Source organism: Solanum stenotomum, chromosome 8 (genome assembly GCF_019186545.1).
Source record: "Solanum stenotomum isolate F172 chromosome 8, ASM1918654v1, whole genome shotgun sequence".
Classification (NCBI taxonomy): Eukaryota; Viridiplantae; Streptophyta; class Magnoliopsida; order Solanales; family Solanaceae; genus Solanum; species Solanum stenotomum.
In genome coordinates, this window is record NC_064289.1 from 17,025,942 (window position 1) to 17,040,051 (window position 14,110).

General features: G+C 36.9%; 3 protein-coding genes across 6 annotated transcripts in view; 2 read left to right on the top strand and 1 right to left on the bottom strand.

Annotated features, from left to right (window-relative positions):
* The window catches only part of LOC125874441 (uncharacterized), an 11,054-nt gene extending 7,471 nt beyond the window's left edge, over nt 1-3,583 (top strand). Inside the window, exons 5-6 of one of the 2 annotated variants that reach the window (XM_049555335.1) lie at nt 77-320; nt 3,346-3,583. In XM_049555335.1, the coding sequence (XP_049411292.1) occupies nt 77-320; nt 3,346-3,534 (433 nt within the window). In that variant the 3' untranslated portion in view covers nt 3,535-3,583. Of the gene's footprint in view, nt 1-76; nt 321-1,063; nt 1,307-3,345 lie in introns of those variants that run through there. The other variant, XM_049555336.1, reaches the window with a different exon arrangement.
* Nucleotides 3,584-4,623: 1,040 nt separating this feature from the next.
* LOC125874446 (uncharacterized) overlaps nt 4,624-14,110 on the top strand; it is a 341,050-nt gene continuing 331,563 nt past the window's right edge. For 2 of the 3 annotated variants that reach the window (XM_049555343.1, XM_049555342.1), the window contains exon 1: nt 4,624-5,238. In XM_049555343.1, the coding sequence (XP_049411300.1) occupies nt 4,653-5,238 (586 nt within the window). In that variant the 5' untranslated portion in view covers nt 4,624-4,652. The remainder of the gene's footprint in view (nt 5,239-14,110) is intronic. The other variant, XM_049555341.1, reaches the window with a different exon arrangement.
* The window catches only part of LOC125872246 (uncharacterized), a 12,520-nt gene continuing 7,200 nt past the window's right edge, over nt 8,791-14,110 (bottom strand). Inside the window, exons 2-4 of the mRNA XM_049552963.1 lie at nt 9,289-9,857; nt 9,125-9,185; nt 8,791-8,957 (exon numbers count right to left, since the gene is read on the bottom strand). Of these exons, the coding sequence (XP_049408920.1) occupies nt 8,791-8,957; nt 9,125-9,185; nt 9,289-9,857 (797 nt within the window). The remainder of the gene's footprint in view (nt 8,958-9,124; nt 9,186-9,288; nt 9,858-14,110) is intronic.

The window sequence follows — 14,110 nt, forward strand, 5'->3', positions numbered from 1 at the left end:
AAGTGTTTTGTGATAATTTCTTCTGTTTTCTTCCCCAACATTAACTATGTACTGAATGTATATTTTGACTTGATAGAATGTTGAAGAAGTATCAGCATGATTCACATGTATTGCAACGTGTCTCCAAACATTTTTTCTGTGAAAATGTTTATTACGATGACTCAACAGACCAGCCAAAACCAAGGTGGCGCTTTCGGAATTCCTTTGAGGAAGATCTTGCTTCTGCTCATATGACATATGATGATGACTCTTACAATAAGAAAATCAATTCGGTGAAAACTGATCTGAGGAAGACCAATCTACAGCGCAGGCAAATTAATGTGAGTATGCAACTACTGCCTTCAAAGTTATTTAAAATATGAATCAGAGAGTAGTACTGGAGAATGTCAGACATCTGTTATACAAGATTTTACTTATTAGTGTATGGACAAGATAACCAAATTTCGTACACATGACTAAAAGTACTAAAAAGTAACATTTAGTGAAAATTTCCTGTAGCTGCCCACCCAAATAGCAGTGTAGTGTTCACTGGGGTTTTATACTGTCTAAATGAGGAAGGAGGAGAAGCTTAACAAGTCCCTGCTTGGAGATAAATTCCTTCCGCTCAGTCATTGCTTTGGATGTGTTCGGTAGGAAGTAAAATGTAAATATAAGTGGGTTTATTTCTTATTTTCTTGTGTTCTTTACGTAAATAAACAAAATATTATCCTTAAACCATTTGTATTTAATCTAGATAAATACCATGGGAGGTGGGGGTGTGGAGGTAGGGACGCGATGTGTAGTGGTGAGGGTGAAATGAGGTGTGTTGGAACTTGGAGGTGAGAAAGAAACGATCAATGAAGAACGCCACTTGTAGAACTTGTTTTCCCTACTTCTGCTATGGATGTCATTTTTCTCATTTTCAAGGAACTTGTTTCCAAAAATTTTGATCAGCGGAACATGGAAAAATTAGAAAACATTTTCCAGAAAATGTTTTCTTCCATACCTAACACACCCTTTGCCATAGTTGAATATGCAACTTTGTAAGTTATTTGTTAACTGGAGTCTTTGTTCATAAATGTAGATGAGTGCAGGAGCTGATGTTCTGGAGGCAATTGAAGACCCATTTGACTGCATATTTAGGTCTTCAGCAAGTGTCCAAGATATTCATCATCCTGACACATTTAGCTCACCGCCTAGAAGGCGTAACTATAACCAGAAAAGGTCTCAGCGTAGGCATAGGATGCGTCACAAGGAGAACATGGATGTTTGAGCTTTCTTCAATTGACCAAGTCGCCCTCACAAATGCCCCTTGCATGTACCTGAAATTACTGCAAAAAGTAGAACTATGTGGGTGTCTTTCTTTGTTGCTGCTCTCTCCTTGATACGCGGAGTCTTGCATCATAGCTGAATGAGTCATGCATCAAATCTCTAGCTGGAATTGGTATTACCTCCAAGCTGCTTGTATATATTTATGGCTCCATTTGCATTTCAGTTATTCAGGGATATGTACAGATTTCAACATAAGCTAGTTATAGAGGGTTAACATAGGGGAAGTTAACTGTTCATCTCCATTTGAAATATTTGGATGAAATCAAAGTTGAGTTCTGAATTCCCAGCATGTTTTAGTTAGAAGAAATAAATTTATGGTATAAACATTTGTACTTGTTACCAATGTTTTGGTAATTCCTTTTCAATTTCTGCAAAGTTTATCTTGTCCAAGGGTATAATTGTAAGCAAAATTTTATATAGTTGTGAGCCAAATATAAGTTTAAGTTGTTATATAGTATAATGTTTATTATTTTATGCAATGAATCAAATCAAGAGTAATAAAATTAGGAACGACTTTTGTGGCGGATAAGATGAGAATTAGATACTGAGATGGTTTGAGCATGTACAAAGAAGGTGCATTGGGAAAAGTGATTAGACATGACATGAAATTTTTTTATATTACTAAAGACATGACTCTACGTAAGGAGGAGTGAAGGTCGTATATTAGGGTTGAGAAATAGCAGGGGTGGATAATTGTCTTGCCTTGCGAAAGTTTAGGCTTGTTAGTGCCTCCTATAGTACTAGCCGTACTCTTGTAGTTCTTAACCTATATTGTTTATGTGTTTTCGACTATCATACTATTTTACTTATATTGTTTATGTGTTTTCGTTATAACACTATTTTACATTCTATATCAAACCAAATCTGGTTAAAAATAATTCTCTTGTTTTTCTTCTTTCTGAAGAAATCTCCACCGCCTCAAGCTCGATCCTGTTCACTATTTTGAATCTACCTCCCCAGCTATTTCATTTCTAAGAACCTCTCTTTATAACCCAAAATCCCTTTAAAAAATACAGACAAACAATCTAATGCAATTATCAATCTTCCCATCTGGGGTTAATAGAATCCCAAATTGCCCTATTGGAATTTTGAACCTTTTCAACATTTGTCTTCTTCTTCTTATCGTTTCAACCCCAACAATTCAGGGTATGAGAGTACATCCTCTCTCCCTGAAACCAAACATCAGAGGAATTGATTCTAATTTTTCAGAACAGCAACAACACATTCCTAACTCCTCAATGAAGAAACTCCGGAGACTTCCTCACGTATTTAACTACTTTCTGGAATTGCCGTTCTGTTCTGATGCAGATGTGGTGGTGGAAGAGAAGGAAGGANGAGAGTAGTACTGGAGAATGTCGGACATCTGTTATACAAGATTTTACTTATTAGAGTATGGACAAGATATCCAAATTTCGTACACATGACTAAAAGTACTAAAAAGTAACATTTAGTGAAAATTTCCTGTAATGATGGAAGCTGCCCACCCAAATAGCAGAGTGTAGTGTTCACTGGGGTTTTATACTGTCTAAATGAGGAGGGAGGAGAAGCTTAACAAGTCCCTGCTTGGAGATAAATTCCTTCAGCTCAGTCATTGCTTTGGATGTGTTCAGTAGGAAGTAAAATGTAAATATAAGTGGGTTTATTTCTTATTTTCTTGTGTTCTTTACGTAAATAAACAAAATATTATCCTTAAAGCATTTGTATATAATCTAGACAAATACCATGGGAGGTGGGGGTGTGGAGGTAGGGACGCGACGTGGAGTGGTGAGGGTGAAATGAGTTGTGTTGGAACTTGGAGGTGAGAAAGAAACGATCAATGAAGAACGCCACTTGTAGAACTTGTTTTCCCTACTTCTGCTATGGACGTCATTTTTCTCATTTTCAAGGAACTTGTTTCCAAAAATTTTGATCAGCGGAACATGGAAAAATTAGAAAGGAAAATGTTTTCTTCCATACCTAACACACCCTTTGCCATTGCTGAATATGCAACTTTGTAAGTTATTTGTTAACTGGAGTCTTTGTTCATAAATGTAGATGAGTGCAGGAGCTGATGTTCTGGAGGCAATTGAAGACCCATTTGACTGCATATTTAGGTCTTCAGCAAGTGTCCAAGATATTCATCATCCTGACACATTTAGCTCACCGCCTAGAAGGCGTAACTATAACCAGAAAAGGTCTCAGCGCAGGCATAGGATGCGTCACAAGGAGAACATGGATGTTTGAGCTTTCTTCAATTGACCAAGTAGCCCTCACAAATGCCCCTTGCATGTGCCTGAATTAATGTGAAAAGTAGAACTATGTCGACGTCTTTCTGTGTTGCTGCTCTCTCCTTGATACACGGAGTCTTGCATCATAGCTGAATGAGTCATGCACCAAATCTCTAGCTGGAATTGGTATTACCTCCAAGCTGCTTGTATATATTATGGCTCCATTTGCATTTCAGTTATTCAGGGATGATGTACAGATTTCAACATAAGCTAGTTATAAAGGGTTAACATAGGGGAAGTTAACTGTTCATCTCCATTTGAAATATTTGGATGAAATCAAATTTGAGTTCTGAATTCCCAGCATGTTTTAGTTAGAAGAAATAAATTTATGGTATAAACATTTGTACTTGTTACCAATGTTTTGGTAATTCCTTTTCAATTTCTGCAAAGTTTATCTTGTCCAAGGGTATAATTATAAGCAAAATTTTATATAGTTGTGAGCCAAATATAAGTTTTAAGTTGTTATATAGTATAGTGTTTATTATTTAATGCAATGAATCAAATCAAGAGCAATAAAATTAGGAACGAGGTTATTTGGGAAAAGGTGGGAGTGACTTTTGTGGCGGATAAGACGAGGAAGAGAAACTGAGATGGTTTGAGAATGTATAAAGAAGGTGCATTGGGAGAAGTAATTTGACATGACATGGAAAATCTTTATATTATCGAAGACATGACTCTACATAAGGAGAAGTGAAGGTTGTATATTAGGGTTGAGAAATAGCAGGGGTGGAGAATTTTCTTGCCTTGCGAAAGTTTAGACTTGTTAGTGCCTCCTATAATACTAGCCGTACTCTTGTAGTTCTCAACCTATATTGTTTATGTATATTCGACTATCATACTATTTTAGTTATATTGTTTATGGGTTTTTGATTATCACACTATTTTACATTCTATATCAAACCAAATCTGTCTGGTTAAAAATAATTCTCTTGTTTTTCTTCTTTCCGAAGAAATCTCCACCGCCTCAAGCTCGATCCTGTTCACTATTTTAAATCTACCTCCCCAGCTATTTCATTTCTAAGAACCTCTCTTTATAACCCAAAACCCCTTTAAAATATACAGACAAACAATCTAATGCAATTATCAATCTTCCCATCTGGGGTTAATAGAATCCCAAATTGCCCTATTGGAATTTTGAACCTTTTCAACATTTGTCTTCTTCTTCTTATCGTTTCAACCCCAACAATTCAGGGTATGAGAGTACATCCTCTCTCCCTGAAACCAAACATTGGCGGAATTGATTCTAATTTTTCAGAACAGCAACAACACATTCCTAATTCCGCAATGAAGAAACTCCGGAGACTTCCTCACGTATTTAACTACTTTCTGGAATTGCCGTTCTGTTCTGATGCAGATGTGGTGGTGGAAGAGAAGGAAGGATTCTTCCGTTTCGTGGCAAGAATCGAACTAGAAGGAGCTGGGAATGGACAATTGAAGGCACAGGCAGTAGAGATTCATCCTGGGGTAACGAAGATCGTTGTGAGAAAGGGAAATGGAGACGGTGATGAGGATGAACAATTGAAGGTGGATACATGGAGGTACAGGTTGCCTGCTTCGGCTATGCCCGAGCTGGCCACGGCGGTATTTGTGGACGGAGAGCTTATAGTGACGGTGCCCAAGGATGACCATGGCCGTGGAGAGTTTGATAATGGATCTAGAGGTGTTCGGAGAGACGTTGACCAACTTGTTCTCGTACAGTAGTTAACTTTTTCATATTTGATGTATCAATTAATCATGTATACGATATACCTAAACTTCAGCCATATAAAACTTCAAACATTGTATAAAGTTGCACTTTGTCAAATATAAAACTTCAAGTATAAAGTTACACTTTATCGAGATTAACTTTGAACACCATATGTGAAATAGTACATATGCAAAACAACGAGTCCTTGTCAATTGTAACATACATATGTATGTTTTGCTTAAACAACAAGGCATATAGCTCATCCGAATAATGAACAAACTTGGGCTCTTTCTGTTTGAGCACATGGTGATAATTTATAAATGTACGAGTAGCAATGTACCAAATCATAGTACCAAATAATTTTTTAATGACAATGACGTTCGGACTAGCTTGCACATTCCACTGTGTACTTGTTACCTCCCCTTTGCAATCAAAGTTCAGGCTGATTGGAATCATTCATTGTCTTTTGCTTCTGACAGAGATTTTGATCTTGCGAGGTACCAGAGTTAGCTGAAAAATCCAGAAATTAACTTCATGAAAACCATTGTCCAAAATTTGAAGGATTAAAAGAATCCTACATGACATTAGAAATATGTAGGGTATGAATTGCCACAAGATTCGATAATACTAGCAAATTGAGCATTGAACCAGAATTCCAGAAATACGAAAGACACAACATATAGACAATCATCATTAGAAAATATGGTTGCACATCAAGCCCAACAAGTAGAATCACAAGAACAATAACAACAATATCTATCTGCATATCAGTCTAACAGATAGGGTCCAGTAAATCTGAGCAGTATTGCTAAAGGCAGAGAACCAATAACTAACGTTAGTTTCATCAACTTGTATTTTAACATACGTTTTAATGATGACACTAATCCTTAATGATCTGTGTCAAAAAAATGAGACATCCAAAATCTGGGTAAAGAAGGCATAATCAAGGAAGAATGACTTGTCTAAAGATAGATTTGAATGAAGGAAAAAGAGCACACGCTAACCACAAGAAAGAGCAGGACACTCGGACAAATTTGAATACCTTGATTTAAGGAGAAAATCCCTTGGGTTACCTTAAAAGCAAAACACTGAAAACCAGATAAGAAGATTTTGCAACTTCTCTTCTTCTCTGATCAATCTCAGTGATATTCCAAATCAGAGATTAATTGAAGATCAGAAAATTGATATCAATTCCATTCTGTCCAAGCAATGGTAAAGAAGCAGCCAAGCAATATAAAAGCAGATCATCATCACAGAAGTATTAAGCATTAGTTACTGTAATTATTAGTTACAGTAACTAATATTGTTTTAGAGTATCAATAGAAGACTCCCCTTATTGTTTATCAGTTCAGGTAGTAGTTAGTTTCCTTAAGTTTAGCTGTATGTTGTTCTTAATCTGTCGTATTTAAAGTTTGGGTACTGAATGAATAAGATTATCTTTTGACTACTTTCTTTATCTGATTTTGTAAGAAGAAGATTGCGCAATTTCCCTTGACCAAAAACTCTAGTCACCTTTTAAAACTATGTTTTTAGATGTAAGGAACAAATTTTCTTAACTGATCTGGGAAAAAGTTGACTCCAAAGAGGAAACTCCAACGTCAGTTTGCAATCCGACTCCATCGCCTAATCCTACATTTTGATCACGGGAAGTCATCCCAGCTTGATTAGACATGTTATTGATTCCTTGGGTTCTCGGTTTTCCATGAAGGATCTTGGTTACTTGGACTACTTTTTGGGTGTCGAAGTTAAAAAAGTGCCAGGTGGTCTTATTCTCTCTCAATCCAAATACATTCTTGACATTTTGTCTGAATTGGATATGCAAGATTGTAAAGGAGTCGTTAATCCAATGTGCTCTGGTAAACTACCTCGGGCAGTTGATCGTTCTCCGCTTGCTAATGCTACACTCTACAGGCGCACCCTTGGTAAGTTATAATATTTATCATTGTTGCACTACGCCTAACTTGAGCGGGTGTATTAAGTATTTAGTTACTGTAATTATTAGTTACCGTAACTAATACTGTTTTGGAGTATCAATAGAAAACTCCCCCTATTGTTTAGGAGTTCAGGTAGTTGGTTTCCTTAAGTTTAGATGTAGGTTGTTCTTATCTGTCGTATTTAAAGTTTGGGTACTGAGTGAATAAGATTATCTTTCGACCACTTTTCTCTATCTGATTTTGTAAGAAGAAGATTGAGCAATTTCCCTCGACCAAAAACTCTAGTCACTCTTTTATTACTGTATTCAATATAGTTTACTAGTGAAAAGAAAAGATACGGAGAGATTAGAAAACTATAAGAGTAGAGGATGTGATCGACAAGTAAACTGGAATCTTTCAGGTCAAGGAGTTCACAACAGGCAATCTGTCTAACCATAAATATTCAAGCTCTAAGGAAACCCTTGTAACCCAAGGGGACTGGATTAGGCACCACATCGGTGATCCGAACTAGTATAAAAATCTTTGTGTCAACTGTCTTTTATCTCTTTATGCCTTATATAATATGTTGTTTTATCTAATCGTCTAAACTCTAGGGTAGTCAACTTGAAGAAATCAACGACCAATTATAACTTGACTAACATTCGAAAAGAATTTTGATTCACCTCCCCACCCCACACCATCCTCTTATGTTTTACATACTTATGTGGTGAGACAGATCATGGATGTGACATTCAATTCTATGCCATAGGGGCTAAGGCAGAACTCTTTACGCCAGGAGATGTTATTGCTGCAATTGACCAAAACAGCACCCTACAAGAGATCCTTGAGTGATCCATTCCTTTATCTTTAGGCCGATTACACCAAGGTTCTAAACTCTTAATAAGGAAGCTATTCATTTCCTTCACTAGTTAGGACCAAGGAGCAGTTGGATAGCATTTAACTGATGCACTGGTTGTGCAACAAATAATTCCTCTTTCGTACCCTTTCCAAGGATCTCCAATTTTATTTTCTGGTCATATTGCAGTTTAGTTTGCACCAAGTGTTTTTGGTATTTGTGGACAACAGGAAGCACTGAAACAGATAAAACTTACAATGCAGATGTATATATTTGTATCACGAAATAGACGGTACTTAACAAAATAACCACATTTACACATAAATATCTTGCTCANACCACATCGGTGATCCGAACTAGTATAAAAATATTTGTGTCAACTGTCTTTTATCTCTTTATGCCTTATATAATATGTTGTTTTATCTAATCGTCTAAACTCTAGGGTAGTCGACTTGAAGAAATCAACAGTCGACCAATTATAACTTGACTAACATTCGAAAAGAATTTCGATTCACCTCCCCACCCCACACCATCCTCTTATGTTTTACATACTAATGTGGTGAGACAGATCATGGATGTGACATTCAATTCTATGCCATAGGGGCTAGGCAGAACTCTTTACGCCAGGAGATGTTACTGCTGCAATTGACCAAAACAGCACCCTACAAGAGATCCTTGAGTGATCCATTCCTTTCTCTTTAGGCCGATTACACCAAGGTTCCAAACTCTTAATAAGGAAGCTATTCATTTCCTTCACTAGTTAGGACCAAGGTGCAGTTGGATAGCATTTAACTGATGCACTGGTTGTGCAACAGATAATTCCTCTTTCGTACCCTTTCCAAGGATCTCCAATTTTATTTTCTGGTCATATTGCAGTTTAGTTTGCACCAAGTGTTTTTGGTATTTGTGGACAACAGGAAGCACTGAAACAGATAAAACTTACAATGCAGATGTATATATTTGTATCACGAAATAGACGGTACTTAACAAAATAACCACATTTACACATAAATATCTTGCTCAAATACAGATATTCAAGTCAAAGTGACAGGTCAACACAAACAAGACTATGACAAGGCAGAGAAGTTACCAGTGCTATCCACACAGCTTTCCTTTTTGAATGCATCTTGAATGCTGACTCCTTTCATAAGCTGATATGATTATCAAATTGGTCATTCTAGTAACTGTAAACCTCAAAACTGGAAAAAAGATGGAATCATAGGAAACAAAGTACCATTAATCAATTAGCTATACCTTTGCATTGATTGATTCAATACGATGCAACAACTCTTTTGCACTACTTTTTTGTGAGCCACGCAAAATACAAATGCCAACATTCAAAATCTTTTCGATGTCAGCATAAGAAGCAACGGATGTGCAAATATTTAAAAGCTTCAACGCATGTGGAACCAAATCCGTCCTTGAATCACAATATCGACAGAGATACTCTGCATCCAAATTGATGCTTCCTCCGACTGTCCCAGCCATGTAAGCTCGTAGAGCACACTCTAGATGGGAAACATGTCCACATATGTGGCCATCAACTACTGTAGCTTCACATCGGATGTAACTGAACCCATCATAGTCCAAAGTGATAAGCTTACTGCAAAGTATACAACAGCAGTCTCCACAAAAACCAGGCTCACTGCAACAGAGATCACAAAATCTGGTTCCCGTCAAAGGATTTTCTGCTGTTAAACGGCTACAGATTCGGTTACCAGCCTTACAAGTAATGGCTCCGAAAGGAGAATCAGACTGTAAAGGCTGCATTTTTGTCCCTGAAGATGTAGTCCTCTCTTTCGTATCTGAGTCAAAACCAATATCTAAATAATGAAAAAAAATTGGCATAAGGTTAGTGAACTACCAGTAGTGGCGGAGCTAGGATTTTAATAGTTTTTATGCCAAGCAGATTCAACAACTTACAGATATGCAAAAAAAATCATTTTCCCTATCTATATGGTGTAATTTTCAATGAAGCTTCATCCCTAACTACGCGCACTGACTGTATAATCATGGACAAAATTAACTTCAATAATAAAAAGATCCACCAAAAGGGAATAAAAAAAATATAAATTTGTGTGGACTGACTAGATACTTGTAATGAATAGGAAACCAAGCTCAAATCACCATTTTCCTAAAAATCCAAATTCTTGAGAAAACTCAAAAAGTTTGACTTCAAAATTAGGAATTAAATAGCCTCTACTGATGGGGTAATAAAAGCTTGAAGTAAACAGTGGGTAATAAAGACGGGAGTTAAAAATCGCTACCCTATTGAAGAATCTCGAAAAGCCCCTTTAAAATTGCCTTTACCGAGCTTCCAAAGTTCAAAAATGGTGAAATGAGGATGAATCCCCGATTTTGGAAAGAAGAATTTATCCAGGTCACTTTTACCCTTCACAATCGCGACCCCATACCTTGCAATTGTGATGAGTAGTGTTGGTCAACTCATTAATTGACCATCACGATCGCGACACAGGGCCACACGATCATGATGCTCAAGATGCTATTGCAATTGCAACATCCTCATGCGATCGTGAAGCACAAGACCACATACCAATTTGACCGCGACCAAGAGCCTCGCAATCACAAAGAATACTTAGCATGCATCAGATACAACACATCATCAAACACCAAGACTCAACAAAATCACCTAATGAACCCTCGGGATTCGTTTGGAATTTCGCACACACAAACCAGATATGCTACCCAACCAAACTTGACATTCCAGACTCAATGGAACGTCGAAACACAGATACGAAGTCTCCTTGACCCAGTATCCGTTTAAGTCGCAATAAACTAACTTTTACTCAAAAACACTAAACTGCCCTTGGAACCTCTGAAAACTCAACCAAGACCTCACGTAGGACTAAAATCATCCCCCGAATACAATGGTGTCATCGAAATTCCAATCCCAACGTTCAAACTTTGAACTTGGCCTAATTATACTTAAACTACCAACTCAAGGGATCAAATCCATGAAAAGGACTCCATAATTGAAAACAACTACTTTCTAGATCAAATTTCGCATTCTGGAGCTGATGGAACAAACTAAAGACCCTTTCGAGACTCATAGTTTCGATTGTTGCCAAAAACCACTTTTAACAACTTGAGGTGTCCAAAACTCTAAAACTTCCAAAAGTCTCAACTTTCCAATCCAATTTTAAAACCAACTTCATAAACTGAAAATCATGACTTGGGACAACTATAGAGAGGGAAAACATGATATTTTTTCCAAAAGTGTAACACTCCGTATCCGAAAAAGGGAAGCTTAACATATTTCAGAACTCCCAGGTGCCATCCACGAGGGACAACCATGGCCCGTGGTGTGGGCCACAGACCCTAGGTGGGTTCGTGGATGGGTGCCTCAGGAATTGTCCAGGCATGGACCACGGTTGGACCTAGTGGGGTCTACGACCCGTGGTCCAAGAACCGTAGGTCAGGACAAAAGTCTCTGACCACCAACCGCGGTTCACCAGGACGGACCGTAGGTCCATCCACGATCCGTTGATTGGTCCGTCGGTTGGTAGGTCGGTGACAGATGATAGTTAACTCAAGGGCAGTTGGGTCTTTTCCTAATAATTAGTACCTATACTATGTCATTTTGCCTATATTTAGAACCCCTATATAAGTCTTTTTACCCCCAAATTCACCCTATTTATGTCATTCTTCCAAATTCCCAAAAGAAAAACCAACTCCTCCCAAATATTCTCTCTCTAGAACTTGAAGAAGATTTCACTTAGGATTTCAAGCTAAGGATCCAAATTCTCCATTGAAGATAAGCAATTTGACTTGAGGTGTGGTAGTTTTCATCCATGAATATCTTTCATTCATGGAGTCCCCAAATTTCTTTATCTCAAATGGTAGAATTCCCCAATTTGCTAGGATTTTCTTCAATCACCATGAGTTCTTTTGATTATTGATCTTAATGATTTAACTATGTTTAAATATGCATGAATTGATGATTTACAATGCTTTTATGATGTTTCCCCTATGAACCCATGCAAACCCCTGTATTTTCCAAATTGTGATCTCATAATGTGGGTTGTTGATTACGAAAGAGGAGTTTTATGATCTAAATCATGAAGTAATAGAATTACATGAATTTATGATAAAATCCCTATCTAATGTTTGAATTCTAGATTTGGTGATTGAAAACAAACTTTGAACCTTGAAAGGGCAAAGTATGAGTTTATGCATGATCTTATAGAAACTATGTAAATGTTGGAAGGGTGCTTTGAGAGTGAAGTGTCAATGTTGTTGTTGTTGTTGTGGTGTTGTTGAAAGGTTATTCTCATAAAACACTTACAACCATGATGTGAAAGGTTTTCTCACATAGAAAGGATACTAAAGTTGAAAGGCTATTCTCACCTAATCAAATCAATGAATAAGAGCTATATCCTAATTAACTAGCTTGGATTGACAAGATGACATGTCTTTCCATGGATAATGAGAATAAGTAAGAAAATACTATTTATTGGGAATTATATTTAGCACCGAGTGGATATTGACATTGAGATGAAAGATCTCCCGTTAGTAGAGGCCGGGTTTCTAGAAAAAGTCTCATGAGATGGAAGCTCTCCCGTTAGTAGAGGCTGGGTTTCTAGTAACAATCTCCTTATCCCATAAACTATGTGCCCTCATAGGATTATTAGATAGTGGATCCACTTAACCTAGAACTTCATGGTTCTACCTTAGGCATGTAGAACAACCCTTTTCGGTGTGGGAGACACCGGGTGATTATGTTTTAGCTCACATGGTCTCTATGTCGGTTAAGGCTAATTTTCCCACAACAAGATGATTAATGAACTAAGGTTACTTAAAGAAATATCTCATATGTGTTCAAAGGCTTAAAGATGATTTAGCTTGCATTGACCATGATGTTATGACTTATGTTTTCTAACCCTCTTATATTATGTTTTAATTGGTCAATTGCATGTCATAAAATGAAATTTCCTTCTTAGCATGTTTAAAATGTTTTATGCATAACTATCATACTTAGTGCATTTTTGTACTAACAAAATACTCTTGCCTACATTTTCCCAAATGTAGGGTCCGACAGGTAGGGTTCCCATTTTAGTGGCTAGAGCTTGGACTTTGATTCTTTCCGAGCTTGGTGAGTCCTCATGGTTTGAGGACGGACTTTCCTTATTCTAGTTTATCTTTCGTATTTTCTTTTTGAACATGATGTATGGGCTAGGCCCACTCCCATTCGATTGTAACAGATGACTATGTTGATAAAAGAGTTAGACTTCCACTTTTTCTATAAAGCTATTTTGGACTTAAATATTGTTTAACTCTTTATTGTTCTATTACTTTATGTTATGATATGATAAGTGGCTTGTATGGAGTCCTTCAGGGTTCTATACGCCATGTTACATCTCGGGGTACCCTTGAGTCGTGACAAAAAGTTTTAAAAAATGAACTTTAGGGTCATTACACGAGGTTGTGATGGTTCAGACACGTACAAAGAAGACGCACATATGATTTAGTGCAGAAGTGTGAGAGGTTGGCTATGAATGGTTTCAAGAGAGGTAGGGGTAGGCCAATGAAACATTAGATATATGTGATTAGACATGATTTGTCAGAACTTAATCTTACCGAGGACATGTCCTTAGATAGGGGTTATGGAGGTCACCAATTTGGGTAGAAGGTAAGTTAGATAGTTAAGTGTTTCCTCACTTATTTCTCTATATTATTAGTCGTTGTATTATCCTTCTAGTTTCTTGTCTTAGAGTTTGGTAATTTTTTTAGAATTGGTAACAATGTATACTTCAACATTAAGGATATGTTGGGGACCTTTAGAAAATCATAAAAGAACAAAAAGTGTAATACTTACAAGGATCCTAAGAACTATAAAAGTTGATCTGAATCCTCGAATCCTATGTCTTTACACCAAAAATATAGATGTTAATTATTTCTTGAATTATTCCCTTGTGTATTTTAGGAAACAATAATTCCTATTGGTTTAGAAGACCCTTTGTCCTAATAGATTTGGAAAAGGAAAATATTGTTCTTATAGGATTGGAAAAACCTTATCCTTATAGGTTTGGCGCTACTTGGGATATATATATATATA